This window comes from Aptenodytes patagonicus, chromosome 18, assembly GCF_965638725.1.
Source record: "Aptenodytes patagonicus chromosome 18, bAptPat1.pri.cur, whole genome shotgun sequence".
Classification (NCBI taxonomy): domain Eukaryota; kingdom Metazoa; phylum Chordata; class Aves; order Sphenisciformes; family Spheniscidae; genus Aptenodytes; species Aptenodytes patagonicus.
In genome coordinates, this window is record NC_134966.1 from 2132159 (window position 1) to 2149678 (window position 17520).

General features: G+C 41.8%; 1 protein-coding gene across 2 annotated transcripts in view; it reads left to right on the plus strand.

Annotated features, from left to right (window-relative positions):
• PNPLA7 (patatin like domain 7, lysophospholipase) overlaps window positions 1-17520 on the plus strand; it is a 128086-nt gene that overhangs the window by 61287 nt on the left and 49279 nt on the right. For both annotated transcript variants that reach the window (XM_076355052.1, XM_076355054.1), the window contains exons 21-26: window positions 332-392; window positions 2582-2731; window positions 11543-11606; window positions 12124-12292; window positions 13418-13600; window positions 14188-14306. In XM_076355052.1, coding sequence (XP_076211167.1) covers window positions 332-392; window positions 2582-2731; window positions 11543-11606; window positions 12124-12292; window positions 13418-13600; window positions 14188-14306 — 746 coding nt within the window. The remainder of the gene's footprint in view (window positions 1-331; window positions 393-2581; window positions 2732-11542; window positions 11607-12123; window positions 12293-13417; window positions 13601-14187; window positions 14307-17520) is intronic.

Below are 17520 nucleotides of genomic sequence, written 5' to 3' on the forward strand. Positions count from 1 at the left end.
GAGAACGGAAAATGCAATTTGACATGTTTCCCAAAATAATTGGATTTCTTTTTTGTTCCCAAAGCAAGTTAAATACTGCCTTTTTTGGTTTTGTTTTGTTTTCTTGTTTTTCCAGATTGGAGTAAATAAGGTAAAAGAATTCAAGACAAATGATCAGTCACCACATGTTACAGCCCGGAAGGAAGCTATGGTTATAAAACCTTGTCTCTGTATGGTTCAACTTGAGATAACATCTTACAAAAGTTTGAAAGTATCCATTTAGATGCACTATTTTTAGTACATTCTGCCTGAATGTTTGTTTCTTTTCTTTTTCTTTCTCTCCCATTGCTAGGTTGTGACTAGACTTATTCACTTGCTGGGCGAGAAGATTCTTGGCAGTCTTCAGCAGGGAGGTAAGACTCATTCCTGGACTACTCCCATTGAAGCTGGTGCTTCCTCGGAGCTAGATTTACATTGTTAAATCTGGAAACAGAAAGCGCATACTTGAAAAGAGAATTCGTCGCTAAATATTTTAGCTGTTGTCACCAGTGAACGGTGACTTTATTACATATATGTGTACAAATCTTTTTTTTGGCAGAGCGTGGTTAATTAAGTGTGGGAATGGAATGATTTGCAATTGAGATAGAAAAGTACTGCTGCATATGAGCAGTGAAATTTCCTTGAAATCTGAAGAGCTCAAAGGGAGCTCGAAGGAAATAGCAGCTGTAATAGACTCGAATCATAGTCATGCTGAGTGGCATCTGCATGTAGACTGACTTAATATGCCTGTGTTTGCATTATCTTAATGAATTGTCTGAGAGGAAATGGTCTGCTATGGATTGGTTCTTAAGCTTTGTGTATGTGGCAGAGGCAAAACAAAGTGTATTTACTGATTGAAGTGAGTAGGAGGAAATTTTCCAAATTTTCTTGAGCAGCTTTTAAAAGAAAACAGATGCACGGTAACTGCTGAGGGTGTTGTGGGGTTCTTTGCTGTTGTGGGTTGTTTGGTTTTGGTTTGGTTGGGTCTTTTAATTACTTTTATTGCTGTTTCTGCAATATCCCAAGGAGACTGAAAATGAGGTAGCCAACTCTCGTGTTTTGGAGCAGCCTTGGGGAGTGAATCTCAAAGTCCGCTCTTTCTTACACGCTCAGCTTTCTGCACACAATCAGTTGTGTGCAAATCTCTAGTGATAATTGTACTTAAACTTTTGTGCGTGCTGAAATGCCTTTGTGGCCTAGGGCAGAGTCCACGCTGCTTGGGAAATAGGGCAATATGCGATCTGGAGAAAATGGGAGGAAAATTAGTGACAGTAATAGGAGTTCAGTCAGAGAACGGCCATTGAAGTTCTGAGGAGGAGAACTGGTGGAGATGAAAGAGTTGAGCAGTGATGTGTAACTTGTTTGAACCTACAAATATCTTCTTGAAGATCACCAAAAGGAGTGGAAAAACTGTTTAATGTTCTGTGCAGAGCTATTTTAAAAGACTTGACATGAATAACTCAATCACTGAATATATTTGAAAAAAGTTTATCTGGTATTTCTTTGTGTCCTGCAGGTACTGTCAATCTTGCATATAGACTTTGAATGAGCTTTCATATGGTATATCAAGTACTTCCATATGTCCATCTCAAGAATTCATCTTAATGGTGCATCGTAGGCCTTTGCTGAGTGAAATGAGATAAGCAGGACGTTAGAGCCTAACTTAGATGACTGAGTTTATTGTGTACTTAGAGCTGAGTTGATAGGCATTAGCAGCAAAGTGAGGTTGTCTGAGAAGGTTTAGTTAAAGAAAAAAGAAAGAGTATAAAAATAAAAAGAACAGTTTGTAGAACACCCCTATCATTGATCTTTTCCTGTTCTAAGCTATCTGCGAAGATCTTAATCTTTGTCACATGCATCGCATGCTTCTGTCAAAAAATGCTTTCCTCTGCCCATACTCTTTGTCCTTACTCCGCTTACCATATTATATTGGAGATACTTCCACAGTTACTTTGCAGCTACTTCAGAGGTTCCGTATTTTATTTTAACACACCTGAGCACATATCTGTAAAGCTCCACATTTTCCCATCTTGGAGAGAAGTGAAAATAGGTGGAGATACACCTTCCCTGTAGGAACTTAGTTTGTTGAAAACAGATCAGGAATACCATAAAAAGTGAATGTTAGTTTTTGGAATATTTTGGTACTGACAACAGGTTTGGGGATTTTGTTAGTTAAGCTGATTCCTCTTGTGGGCTAAATCAATGCCTGTTCCAAAGTTGTGGCCGTTCAAAGTGGTTCTAAGTGCCTTTTTATCTTTTTCTTAACAGGTCAGGTAAATGCACATTGTATTTAACGTGTTCCTGGCATCCAGATATTTTTAACATTGCCTGATTTTTACCCACACATGCTATGTCAGCAGCCAAAAATGATGGAAATCGATCTTCATCCTCTTACGAATGAAACATGTGGGAACTCTTTCCTTTTATGTGATACGGAGGATGTCACATTTATCTTGGGTTAAGCAATTCAGTGACACTTTCCTTGCTGCCTGGCAGTTGAAAACAATGAAACGACACCTAGCTTTCTGGGTTGGCTGATGGCAAGTTTTTTCTTTTCGGACAGGTCACCCTCTTGGATTACACAGCTCGAGTAGCAAGTGGGATGCCGGAAATCCTGCCAGCAATCTCTCCACGGTAGCAATTATGCCGGTGTCTGAAGAGGTGCCGCTTATGGCTTTTACTCTGGAGCTCAAGCATGCTCTCAGTGCTGTGGGTAAGAAGTGTTTACATGTTACATGCTGCTTATCTTTTTAGAGAGGTGTGGCCAGGTACCTGTCATTAGTCAAAGGTGGATTCATGCTGCGTTGGGGGGGGTGTGGTACAGCAGTGCTCAGGATCAGCCTTTTTCATGGCCTCTTGCTTCTCTGTTCCCATCCCTAATGTGCATTTGATTTTAGTGGAAAACTTCGTGGCCTTAATGACTCAGAAATATTAGCCAGTCTGTCAGGCCTCTCACCTTGGCTGCCATCAGCGCTCCTAAGGCTGCAGGCGCTCCAGTGGACAAATGCCACCACCAGTGCACCCTTCCCACAGTGCCTGTCTGAGAGTCTGATTCTCTCTCTCTCACGTGCAAGAGTCTTTCAGGCTTCCTCAAGTTGTACAGCTTCATCCAGCAAAGGATTTCTTACGCAGTTTTCTTTTGTTGAGGTAACGCAGTGAGTGGTAAGCGTAAGACTTGGTGGAAGAGGCTTGTGGAGGAGATCCAGGTTGGCACTGGAAGTCCAAACTTAAGTCTTAAATCATTGTCCCATTTGTTGCCAGCTTGTTTGTCTGCCTGGTGCTCACAAAACCATGTACTCAGCTCACAGTTGAGCCATTAATTGCTTTATCAGTTGGTGAAGTTGTGTGTGCAAGTTCCAGTTGCTCACAAAACCGTATCTTCGATTCACAATTCAGTTCACGCTCGGTACTACAGTTTGACATTTCCTGAACATCCTCTTCTCATCCTCGTACACTATCACAGATCTCTTGAGTAAATCTCCTGTAGTCCTTTGATGAATTGTTAGTCTGCTATCTCACGGCTTATTATTTTGGAAAGTACAGGTTACATGATGATTGAGGTATAACCACTTACATTTATTGCTTATTTCCTTTTTGACCTTAAGGGTATCTGGAGCTGGCCCTTATTATTCTGCTTAAAAAATCTTCTAGGTGAGCAGGCACAAGAAAAAGCTGTCGATGCTTGAACTCTTTCACCTTTTGAAATATGAATTCGTATGCAGCTTTTGGTGGAGATGTGTTACAGTGAGTACTAATTTGTGGGCGTTTGAAGATTCCTCTGGTTTTCAGATGGCAGGAGAATTTTCCATCGATAACGGAGCACAGATCTCAGCCGTAGCTATATTGCTAATGGGTACTTCTTATGGATTGCTGCCAGCTTGTTTTGATGTGTGACAGCGCTAGGAGCCTGTAAATAAAACAAACAAAAACTTAAGTATGTAGATGGCCTATTCAGCATAAAAATAACCATTCTAGCCGAAAGCAACTAGAACGTAACAAACGAGGGGTTTTGTTATGATCATTTGGCCTTTTCCTTTTTCACCCTTCTTTTTCCTTTTCTTTTCCTAAACTGACGTCAGTGTAGCGCTTGGCAGCTATAGATGGTACTATACAACCTTGGCATCTGAAGTTCTTGCCAAAATGGAGCAGACGGCTGCAGTGGGAAGAGGAAAGTGTTGTGTGAAAACACAGCTAGCCATATGGTTCAAAACACAGCTGGTAGACCAAGCGCTCTGGCCTTGATAGCCTCTGGTCGTCGGGTCAGCCTATTGCTGATTCAGCCCCACAACGCTTGGAGACAGTGCTTAACCTTCTGCCAGCGCGTTACTGTGCGTGTTTACATACTGTACCGTGCTGGGGGGTTTTTTTCATGCAGGCTGTATTTTTTTTTATTTTTCTATTATTTTTTTTTTTTAGCAGAAGCCGCATTCTTTTTTTTTTTTTTTTTTTTTAGTAGCTTTTGTATTTTCTCCTTTATACTATGGCTGTAAATTGCTTGGGTATTCCTTATTGGTGTGTGACAAAGTGCTCTGAGCGGTGTGCCAGATGGTGCGTTGCTATGAGGAAAGAGTTTTTGGAATGATTTTTCTTCTGATTTCTTACATCAAAAAATGAAATGAGTAGTCAAGTCAGTGCTGTGAAGCAAAACTTTGGTTTCTTTTTAGATTGTCTTGGTATTCACCTGACAATTAGAACTGTGTCCGTTTTACACGTGGGGAAATCGAAACGTTACGTGACAAGTTTTGCATTAGGGCCTTGGCGAGCAGCTCGTGTAGCGGAGCTTCGTGCCTCTGCCACCTGAGCGCTTGCCTGCTTCTAACCTTCAACCTGGCTAACTGGCACGTGGGGTTTGGGTGTGAACTGCGATTAGACCTTAAACGGATTTATGGGAATGAGAGGTGTTATTTAATATGCTTGAGAAGGCTTAACTGAAAAACTTTCTCTTAAGGAAGTCTCTTTCAGTGCCTGTGTTCCTGATTTTGAAAATAAGGGGTTTCACGGTGTAGATTTGCTGCTATTAGCATGGTTTTGTTGTTTACCCTTTTGGTTTTTCTAGAACAAACTTTTTGTTTAACTGTAAATTGTAATCAGATGTTGCCATTTAACGCTTGACTTAACATTTGGTCCATATTGTTTCATTGCTCTGGGCTTGAAATATTTTCCAGAGCAGTGGAGGGTAGCCTTAGTATGTGGGGTGAAAGCAGTTGTTTTTAGCTTTCTTTCACAACTTAATATATCATTTTAGAAAATTCCTTACTCTTCCCGTTAATGTTAACTTGGATGAATATTGCAGTGATGCCTCAAATCCCCTTGCTGCAGGCTGGAGACAAGAGGGTAGAAGAAATTAGGAGGACGCAGGCAGCAGTAGCGAGATCACTGGAGGAATCGTACCGAGGTACACGGACGGGGGGTGACCAGCTGCTGCAGTTCTTGGGAGGAGCCTGCCCGCGCTGCAGGCTGCCCCTCGTCCCGGGGGGAGCGGTCGGGATGCAGACCGGGTTGTAACGCAACCTGCAAAATTAGATTAGGGGATGGTTTTTCTTTTCCTGGAACTGGCATTAGAAGGCTACTGGCAGTGCTCGGGGTTGGAGCTGGCTGCAGGGTAATCTATTTACCAGGATTTATTTTTTTGTTTTTTAATTTTTAACTGCTTCCGTCTTATTAAAAGAGTATAAAAATAATGACAAATAGAATATCTCAGCCTGATAGTGGAAGCTTTATAACACCATGAGTTAATATATACTGTCCACAAGAATCGGAAAAGTATTCAGAATCTTCCCCCCCTCGCCCCAAAAGACATTTGCCTGTAATGGGGCAGGACTTACTGGTTTGGTTGCTTGATTCTGTTGTGTGGGTTTAATTATATTTTTTTTTCAAGTTTCTATTTTTTTTTGATTTGCAATGGAACACCTGATGTGACCAGACTGCTCTCCATACTGGGCTTTCTGGGCCCCAGAGCGGGCTGGCCGGGTTATGCTGCATTCTGCACGCCGGGAGCATCAACGTGTGGTAGCACCCACAGCTTTATCCAACCAATTTGTGCTGGTTTCTTTGAGATTTGGTGTTTCTGTGGTTTATGATAATTCAGATATTGTTTCTGGACAGTGTGGTTGTGTCCCAGTTAAATACTGAGGGATGTTCATGTTTCCATGGCGTTTGTTCTGTTAAAAGCTGGACGGTGAAGCAGATACTTGGTATCTGGCGGCAATAACTCTACATGAATCTGCCTTCATCTTGAGACGGTGTAAAATATGATCCGAGCATTGAGGAGAGAGCAGGAAAGTCCTGCATGGTGAACCGGAGGCTACATCACTGCTTCCTCACTCCGTTTGCTTGTACGCTTCAGTGTAAAAGCGCTTTCTTTGAATCTTGGCCTTTGGGTCTCCAAAGAAAAGGATGTAGAATATAAAACTTCCAAAAAGCAGAGACAGAATTTTCCACTTCTGGACTGGAGTGACCTGAAGGTGGGCAAGTTTTACTGCTGTGCCAAGTTTCAAGTTAGGATAACCATGCCGATGAATTCTGGTCAAGGTCCGTGATGTCTCTTTTTATTATTAATATTTTTTCCCCTTAATCCTGGTAGAGCTGAGAGCATCTCTTATCAAAAAGCTCTTCTGCAGTAGATTTTTAAAAAGTATTTGCCTAACTGTTTTTTTGTTCTTTTACTGAGACCAGCTAAATGATACCGCATGGCTGTGCAAATTCTGATTATATGTGGGAGCCTTCTGATCGTATATAATTTCAAACTGAAGTAGAGAGGGATTCAAATCCAACATATGTGTCTCTCTCCTTCCTTTCTGCCCTTTAAATATAAACTTTCTTTTAATTTCTAAAAATGTATAATTTATTGGAAAGCTCACTGAAATAGCTTTACTAATAATTTATTGGAGTTTTAAATTGTGGTGCTGCCTGAATTTCCCTTCTCTACACACAGATTAGACTGAAATGTTAAGTGTTTAATGTGGTGCCTGGACCCTGGCACAACTTGGTATTTTTTGCTGGGCGAGATCTTCTGACACTGGGACATCAAACTCGTTTATCAGTTCTGTCTCCTTGACACATAATTTTGTAGACTTTTATTAGGCCAAATATAAATTGTCTTTTGATGAAGTCCAGGCAAGTGAGTTTGCTGTGCCAAAATTTTTCCACAGTGCATTGTCGTGGTTTAATCTCAGCCGGCAACTGAGCACTGCACAGCCGCTCGCTCACTGCCCCCTCCCCGGTGGGATGGGGGAGAGAATCGGAAGAGCAAAAGCGAGAAAACTCGTGGGTTGAGATAAGAACAATTTAATAATTGCAATAGAATAAAATACTAGTAATAATAATAATAGTAAGAAGAAGAAGAAGAATATACAAAGCAAGTGATGCACGATGCAATTGCTCACCACCGGCCGACCGATGCCCAGCCAGTCCCCGAGCAGCGGCCCCCCCGGCCAGCTTTCCCCCAGTTTATGTGCTGAGCATGACGTCCCATGGTATGGAATGTCCCTTTGGCCAGTTGGGGTCAGCTGTCCTGGCTGTGCCCCCTCCCAGCTTCTTGTGCACCTCCAGCCTTCTCGGTTGGCAGAGCATGGGAAGCTGAAAAGTCCTTGACTAGTGTAAGCACTGCTCAGCAACAACTAAAACATCAGTGTGTTATCAACATTATTCTCATGCTAAATCCAAAACACAGCACTGTGCCAGCTACTAGGAAGAAAATTAACTCTATCCCAGCTGAAACAGGACGTGCATTTTGGACATATCTTTTTGTGTGAGTATTTTTTCCAGGTGAGGTGGATTCACGACCACTTTTAACCATCAGAGATCAGTTCTGGATCTCTGGACCTCTGATTTCTCTGGGCAACTTTTTGTCCATGTTTTATTAGACTTAGAACTAGGATATCTGTATGCCCACTCCTGCATATCTTATGAAATTGGTGTTATGTGGAAAAAAATTACCAGAGCGAGTACCATGCTCATCTTTGGAAAGAAAGGAAGAGTTTTATGTCTCATGTGTGATGCTTTATGTCTCCTTACTGGGGCAGGGCTTGAGCTTGGAAGCCTTGCTGAAGGGCTTTCTCAACCCTTTTCTTGAGTGCCTTTTATTCTTAAAAGTCCAAATGAACTAAATCTCTGGTATTTGCCAGCATTTTTTTTCTCCTCACTTCTCTTTCACGGAATTGTAGTGCGGTACTGAAAAACAGATGACTCTGGAGTACCAATTTAGATGCTCCATGAGGTTTCCCAATGAATCTTGATCCTCTGTGCCTGGGGGTAAGACCGCTGCCATGCAGTTTTCTCACCTGAAGCACATAAAAGCCGGGATTCAGAATCCCAGTGACTTCACTGAAAGAAAAATCCCCGGGAGCTATTAAAAGTCACCACCTCTGGCTTGAGAAACTCATGAACTGGGAATTGCTGGAGGCTCAGAGAATGTTATTAAGTTTTCCTTGCTCTAATACTCTTCCCCAGCAATCTGCTGCTGGTTGCAGTCAGAGAGACACTATTGGGCTTAGATAAATATTTAATGTTACCTCATATCACCTCTCCTACGTTCTTAACTTTGAGCTATTCACCCCATGTCTAATCCTACTGGAAGAGAACAGTCCCTGAAGGGTGCAGGCGGCTGCTGGAGGATGGAGGGGTGTTTTCATGATGCCAACTGCAGCTGTAAATTGCCTGCGAGGCTGATGTCAGGTGTGGAGAGAGCGTCACTAGATGATGGTGTGTAACTATGATAATGCGTGTTGAGGATGCGGTAACGCATCATCTTGGACGTTGGTGTGGCTGTTTGAGGGGGATGTACTTGAGAATGATTTTTACTACTTCGTGGCTCTCAGCAGTTTAGTTTAAATAACACTTTTGGTCATTCTGTTTTATGCACTTGAGAACACATATGTTGGTGTTCTTGATCACATTAATGGAGGGTTATTTAATGGTTGATTAATTGGGAGAAATTGGAAGTGTAGAGCAGATGGTTGTTATTTCTGAAGCAAAACAGAGTTGGTTCAGTTGGAAACATCGCCGTGTTCTGTGCTGGGGATGAATAAGGGTCTGGGTGTCTTCATCCTGCACTGCCGGTGTGCAGAGGGGATGCTGGGCAGACTCTTCCCGAGCCGGCACAGCTGTGTGTCTGTCTGTACACACGTGTTTGTGTCATATTCTGTGAACTGCTGCTTTTCCAAATACAAAAGTGAGGTAAGTGGACATGATTTCTGAAGTCATATGCCTCTCCAAGGCTCTTTTGAGGCTCGATGGGGATGTGTTGTCCCCATTCAAGATATCTGTGGGTGAAGCAGCCGTCACCTTGACTAACATAAAGATGCAGCCCAGCTCTCCAAAGTCTGCCTCTCGCCTTGTATAAAAGGTGTTCTGGCTGGCTGGGTCGCTGGGTTTAATGGTTTCCCCTTAGGGCATGTGCCCCCAGTGCCTCAGATCAGCACGGTGCACTCCAAGCTCCTTTGCTGATGTTCCTGGATCTCAGTGACCGGCTGCAGAGAGATAACAGGCAAATGCAGAGGTGGAGCACTCTGTTGCCTCCTCGTCGTTAGTCTCTCTTCCTTGGCATTTTTATTGTATTCCTTAGCTCATTTTACATTCCTGGCTGTTCGTCTTTGCCTACTAAACTTCCACCACTGTCGTAAAGCTTTGTAAGTCACAAATCCTGGAAGAATATTTGGTCTACATATCATTTCTGTTTTGCTGAGAACTTTTGACACATTAATGAACAGAAATGATAACTCTGCTGTTGAATGCTTTTTCAAAAGTTACCTGCCCTCTCTCCCTTGCTGTCTTCACAGCATGCAACGTCACAAGTATTTCTTCTGGGAGACCTCTCTTAATCCCATTACCTCATCCAGAGCTGTGCTAGCCCGACTGTTAGTGAGGCTGAATGGTGAACCAGATCAAAGACTCTGCCAATGTTAAAAATTAAGTGGTAAAAACCCCCAGAAGCATTGGGTCTGTTCTCTGCAAACAGACGGTTCAACGAGCACAAACGGAGGAGCAGCACAGATCCAGGAGTGAAGGGCAGGTTAAACCAGTTCAGATCTTGAAATGCTTATTAACTAGTTCCCTCTACTTTGGACTTGTTGCTTTCACAGGAACCGACTACCATAAACTTTATTGGAGGATGAGAAAATGAAATTCTACTCTCAAGTCATCCTCCTTTCTGTGCTTTCTTACCAGCTTTTACTTTTTATCTTTTGGTCTCCACTTACAGGATATTTTTGTCCATTTTTGTTTGCTCTTCCTTCCATCATCAGTGTAACAAAGAGCAAACGTTATTTGGATGTTTGAAAATACAACATGAAAAAGCATACTTCTGAGGTTTTTTTCCAAGTCTAACACTAAAATATGTTAAAACAGAGTGAAGTCTTCGCAGGAGGAATTGGGCATTGTGGGGGAAATGAGTTGGCCCTGAAGGTCAGGATGGCCAGCTCCAGATACTGTGCTTGTGGGTTTTGCTTTTTGAGCATGTAAGTGTGAAATTATGACCTTTTACCATGTTGTTCATTCATGGTTCCTTGATTTTTACTAAACACATTAAGCCATGCTGCTTTATTAATGCCTTGAGAGACCTCACATAATTGTTTTGTTACTTCGTACATAAATTTCGGTTCTTTATTAAGGAAAGAATGAAGGATTACATTATGAAAACATCAATACAGAGCGACTGCTCTTCCATGTTTTGTAAATGTGAATTTCCCTCTCAATATGAGACAGATAATCTTTTCTTTAGGTATGAGGTTAATCCCTTAAGTTTTCTTTTCTTTGCTTTTTTGTGTTTAGCTGCAGTTATTCTGCAACCTCCATCACATATGGCATGTATTGCTGCTGGTGAAATAGAATTGCTAATAAGAAAAATAAACTAAAGTGCCTGCAAGAAACTTTATGTGCATCAAAATTCATCTCAGATATAATGTTGTTGCCAGATGCGTGCGTATGCCTATCCCTATAGTGGAAGTAGTGTGAATCGGACTGTGCCCTACAGATTTGTGAGTCTCTTTCTCCTTGGGGTTGGTAGTGGTGTAGGTTCCTGTTGGCGTGTTGAATAAGAAGTAGTACTACAGAGAGCCGTAGGATTCATCTGGGGAGTTGGTTCAGTGCAGGATGAACAAATTACGTATTTCAATAGGTCAGTGAAATAGCTTTTTTCTTTGAAACCAGATTCCTGGGCAATGGTTGCAAGAGGTACGTGATATTCTGAATGTTGTGTGTGTGAAAATGCAGCTGCAGTAGAAACTGTCATCCTATGTGACACTGAGGAATGCGGTAAAAGAGAGCTTGTAGGTTGCGACTAATGCAGTAACAGAGCTCTGGGAATGTGGAGAATGGGAAGATGTTATTGTAGGTAAGTGTGAAAATTTTTGTGAAGGCTTTGTGCCAGCTCTTTCTTCTACAACAACTCTGATGAATGCACTGATCCATCATGATCTTCACAGCAGATTCACGGAACTGCATTTGTTATAGCTACACTTTCTCAATACAGTCTGTCAGGAGCAGAATGGCAGGTGTTCACATGTGAAACTTCTTGTTCTTCCAGGTCCTGCTTTGCTGCTCACCAGCGATAACATCAAACAGCGACTTGGTTCTGCTGCGCTGGATAGGTACCTGCCCTCATTACTACTTAGGAGAAAATGCAGAAAGATACTATGCTGGTCTTAGAAATATACAGTGTTTGGGAATAAAATCCTGTGTTCTAACATACATTGTGCTTTCTCATCAAGGTGCTTGAGACAACAATGTTTCAAGAGTATTTGGTTCAAATGTGGGTGGCTTTTTTCCATAGTTACTTTCTCACTTGTGAAATTGGAAAAGCTGAATTGCTCCAAGTGGGTATAGTGTACTCATTCTTAGGGGTGCCATGGAAGTCTTACTGAAGTAGGCTTCACTGCATCTTCTTTCCTCTGTGTATGTATCTAATGGTATAAATGATGCAGAAATAAAGAAAGCGTGAGCCTGGAAATGTGGGCAGATAAGGTTCTTAGACTGGACAAGCAGGAGATGCAGGTGTCTGATGCCCTTCAGATTTTCTGCTTGACATGTAAGATTTCTCTCTACTCTGTCAGGAGCTGTGATATAAAACCATTTGAATTTGGTTTTTTTCTTCTTTTCTGTCCCCAGTATCCATGAATACCGACTAACTAGCTGGCTGGGACAGCAGGAGGATATTCACCGTATTGTACTCTACCAGGCAGACAGCACCCTTACTCCCTGGACTCAACGCTGCATCCGGCAGGCTGACTCCATCTTAATCGTCGGGCTGGGAGACCAGGAACCTACTGTTGGAGAGGTGTGGAAATAGCTCCTTCCCATATTTGCAGTGTTAACAGTCCAGATCAAAGAAGGTTGTTTCATACTCATGAATTTTCCTGGGTTTAGTGAAGCATAAATAATGAAATATTCCTGAGAAACGTGTATTATAAATAGAAAAAGAACTGAATGAGGATCCTCTGAAATGGCAAGTTTTATGCAGAAGTGTTTCCAGCTAAATTCTTTTCCTCTAAAGAGTCATTTTGGCCAATGGTAAATCAAGTCAAATTGCTTTGCAGCTTTGCGTTTCTGTCCAGAATTTCTTTGCAGGATATCCAGATAGAGAGACAAATTCTTTTCTGCCTGGATGGAATTCATGGTGTGCCCCTAGGAAAAAGTAGATATAAATTGTATTGTATGAATAATTTAATATATTTTATTACAGATTGTAAGCTGTATTTTTTTTTCCCCTTACTATCTATTTTTATTTTTGATATTTTATTACCAAAGCTGTTTGTCCAGGCACATAAATTCTGCAAGAAATTTAAAAATGAGGTCACGAGTGGGTTTTTTAGGATTGTGAAGTGCTGAGTCTGACCTCCAAAGAGTCTGGGACTGGTACCATCTGCAGCGTTTCTTGTGTGTCACTTTGTGTTGGTTCTTCATGACTGTATGTGGGAGGCAGGAAGCACAGTAAAAGCAAGTCGCCATCGGTTGCCTAAAACAACAAAAAAATAAAATAAGGAATGCAAGGAGTAAAAAGCGATCTGATTGGAAGGGAAAGAACAACACATGCTGAACATTTGTAGGCTTAAATATGACTTGGGAAGCAATCTCATTTTGCATGAAGAGCGTGTGTCTGTGCTATGCATTTAATGGTCTATGTTTTAGGTACAAAGCATTCACTTTTAAGTAGTCAGGTTTGAATCCTTGTCTGATTTTAGACTTCTGTATGCCATGTAAGCCCACAGCTAACAGCTTCTTTGAGGGTTCTTAGTGTGCATAGTCGCCTGCGGATTCAGATGGGAATAGGGGTCAGATGTGTATATATATGTGTGCGTGTATGTACAGATACGTATTTCACAATACAGTATTCTGTTAAACTGATACTGGAGCAGTAAATACCTGACGCCCCCATTCCTTTGGTGTGTGTAATGTGCTGTAGCTGGAGAGGATGCTGGAGAACACCGCGGTCCGAGCCCAGAAGCAACTCGTCCTGCTCCATAAGGAGGATGGGCCTCTCCCTTCCCGAACTGTGGAATGGCTCAACATGCGGAGCTGGTGTTCTGCTCATCTTCATCTCCACTGTCCACGCAGAGTCTTTTCCAAAAGAAGCTTGCCCAAGCTGGTAAGAGATTCCTCCTTTGGCGGCTGGTCCTTTAGCTGTAGTACCTTACTTGTAATCCATCTATCAAAGGTAATCTGATATAACGTTATTACATGATATTCTGATGTGCAATTGACTGTTACACAGATAATGTTCTCTTAAATCTGTTTGGCCTCAATTTACTATAGGAAACATAGGGATAAGGGGCTCATATCTTCCTTATGGATGCATACTTGGCTTGGCTGAAGACAGTAAATACTACCTCAAGGTCATATTGATAGGTGTAGAGTCCTTTTTATTGGGAGGATCCCCATGCTTGTGAAAATCATGCTAAAGATAAAGCAGAGGCAGACTTGGGATGCTTCCCAGTAACTTCAAATCCTTGTCAAGAAAAAGAAATAGCTGCAAAGAAAATACTGTACTACGGTGAAATTCTCCCAGCTACTATGAAAGTACGAGAGATGCATACCATCACTGGAACTGTTTGGATAGTTCATTAACCCTCTTTTTGTTTGAAGACCAGCTATCCACTTTTTAACAGTGTGTTATTGGCTGGTAGCGTAGACTCTACCTTGCCTTTAGAATGACCATCTGCCTCTCTTCTGCAGATAGAGATGTACGAACGTGTATTCCAGAAACCACCAGACCGTCACTCTGACTTTTCTCGCCTGGCTCGTGTTCTGACTGGAAATGCCATTGCACTGGTCCTTGGGGGCGGAGGAGCAAGGTAGGTGGCTTGTCCTGGGCACGGTGGTGCGTTGCTACCAGACCCTAGAGCACCACTGTCACTGGGCTGCGACAGATTCTTCAGGGTAAAATCAGCACTGTTCTGTAAGTAGCATTTGGGGAAGACACTGAGGAGTTGCTTTTCTTATGCAAACTTAACCTGCTGTGTGGATTTGTGCTTGGATTTCTGCAGAAGGAACATGAGTGTTTCTGACCTCTTGAGACCTCTCATAAGTTGGGCTTAATACCAGGAGATGACCAGGGCACTAAATATGACTCTTCTTTCTTTTGTTGGCCTACACTATGGATTTTTTTTTTTCCCCCTATGGATTCTTATATTAGAAAATGGCTCACAATATTTCAAAGGCCCCCAAAGCTCTTCAAATTTTGAGCAGCAAGAGGAATTATGTCCTCTAATGGACAAATGTTCTCTTTATAATCACCCAAAACCCCAGGTACCGATACACTTCTGACAGCTGTACTTTACAGAAAGATTGTATTTTTGCAGACGTGGGGGCAAGGTGTGTGCTGAACAGTCTATTAGAATTCCATCTGAATTCCTGGTGAGCTTTGGAAATAAATTATTACTGACATTTTTCTTTGGAATCCCTTTCTACTTTGAGAGTTTCATGTTGAGACAGAATTTAGTAGCCCTTTGTCTCGAGAGCGCCGTCTTTGTTGTCTTCATCACCATGTTCTGGAAGCCCTTCTTTAAAACAGCGCTTTGAAATACTGCTCTCAAAAATAAAAAGTATAATTTGCACATAGTATGTGTATTTAAATCCATGGAAATATCACATTTTTGTCTTCGGGCCAGTGCGTGCTTTGGGGGGATTATTCGCTACGGTAAAGGTTAGAGCTCCTTTGTGACAACTTGTTCTGATTAGTCACTTGATGCTGAGACAGCCACTGCTTTGGCTGTTTCTTTGAATGTCTGCAAAGATGCCTTTATCCTGCTTGCTTTCACAGTTTCCTCACCTAAGATGATTTCAATATTTCATTTCTGAGATAAGCACTATCCTGTGGAGACACAAAGTAAGGCAGAGGAGGGGAGCTTCTACTTAATCTGGGTATCTCAGGAGGCTTCTGATTGACTGATGCAAAGCACTCGTGGTGTGGTGGGGTTTTTTGTTTGGGTTTTTTGTTTTTTTGTTACAAGCTCTCTGGTATCTCTGTCTTTACTGAAGCCTGTGTCACGCTAAAATATGTGCACTTCTATATTTCTGGCAGTACATTTTGCTCATTCCTTTCCTTTCTTCCTTCTGTAAACACTGCTGTAATTTTTGCCAAACTATTTATTTTTTTTGTTCTACTACTTAATTTGCAAGCTACCACCTGCTGGTTTTCAAGAGCAGAGGTAAGAAAGAGCAGGATTATTGAGCCTGTTTGTTGGTCCTGTGTTGTCCTCCTCCGCAAATCTGAACCGCTGCACTGCTACTGTGTTGACTTTAGGATTTCGGGATGCACACCACCCATTCAGCAATGTGACCATGTCCCATTGTCCATTAATTTGCTCATTTCTGCATCCATGCAATATGGAGGACTTTAAGAGGATTAAATGGCAGAATGGATAAATACGATAATTTCTTTTCTCTGAAACCCTATTTATGTCATGGTCTAAAATGCTTTTTCTGGGGGTTCAGGCTGGCACGTGGGAGGTGTCAGCATTGTGCTTCCAGTGGAAAGGTACTTGTATGCTATTTCTGTGATTGAATTGTCATCTAAATTGTGATTAGGCGAAGGATTGGGATTTTTAAAAAAATCATTTTCGAAGTGAGAATATAATTAAGACTCTGGGGAAAGCATGGAGTTACTCTGAACTCTGTAAAAATCTGCCTTGGGAAGGTTCACAGGTCAAAGTAAGTACTTAGGTCCCTATCTCTACTAACAAAGGATTTTCAAGAAATTATGCACTAGGTACTTAAAATCATCTGTGACTAAAGCCCATTCTGGCTGAAAACATCTTGACGTGTCGCTGCACAGACTCTTGGTAGTTAGCGTAGCCTTGGGATAATATGCTACACAAAGTAACCTCCTACCTTGTTCTAGAAGCATGAATCACACTGGTCACAAAAACCAGAGAGAGCTAATAGTTACAGGGTGCTGGCTGGTGGTTATTTCTGTTAAAGGCAGCGTGTTCTGTGACTCCAGTACTATCAATTATTCAGTTGTTATTTTGGGAATGTTTGTCTGGCTTCCCAGTGACAGTTAGTTTGGGAGGTTTTACCAGAGCAGCTTCCTAGTAATTATCTTTGTGGTTTGTCATGACAAAAGGCGCATAGGAACTAAAGGTTTTCTTTCTCTTGTGAGTATAAAAATAAAACAAATCGAAGTGATACAGTTCTAAAATTATAGTGTTTTGCTTTTGTTAAGTGCTAACTTAATTTCAGTTAGAAACATTGTGGAGTTTGAGGGAAGGAAAGGGGATTTGCGTTTAGAAAAATAATACCTTTGAAATGTAGTTGCAAGAATAATGACACATCAAACCCTGCAACAAAGGCATAAACCCTCCCATAAATCGTTCTCATGACCTTTAGCCATCCCACGTACAGCCCACCCTTTCTTTGGTTTTCTATAGTTGTCTTAGCAAAGCTGTTTGAAAACTAAAATTTATGGGGAGTAAATAATTAATACAGAAGCATCTGGGAATCCCTAGGGCTTTGGAAAAAAAAAAAGGGTCGTGCTGTTTCAGAAGACTGACTTAAGCAAAATTGTGATGACAAGCTTTGTTGTTGATTATAATGTCATTATTCTAGGAGTGAATTTCATCCAACGTGCCTATTCTACATAGGCATAATGGGAAAATACAAAGCATTAGCCCTGTTCCAGTTTGGTTATTTTGATGAGAGGCTGTATTTGCAGTAGCGCACATGATACAAATACATCATGCGCGTAAAATATACTTGTTGAGAAGGAGAGAGTTATTGTTAACCGAAGTTACTTGCCTTTTTTGGATGTGCTATCTAAAATAAGGCATAATAATCAGCTGCACGTTCATGCTGGGAATGAATGCACGTGGTGCCAGAGACCTTCACCAGCTGGTACTCGTGGAGTCTGCACGTCCTGCCCCTGTCTGCTACGTGATGCACGGGTGGACGGGGCTCTGCAGCACACTGTGCCTTTCCCTTCTCTCCGCTGCCCTTTCCTTCAGGCAGAGCATTCGAGCCTTCCCTGAGGAGCTGCTGAAGGATATTTGTAGATATTTCATCAGGGCA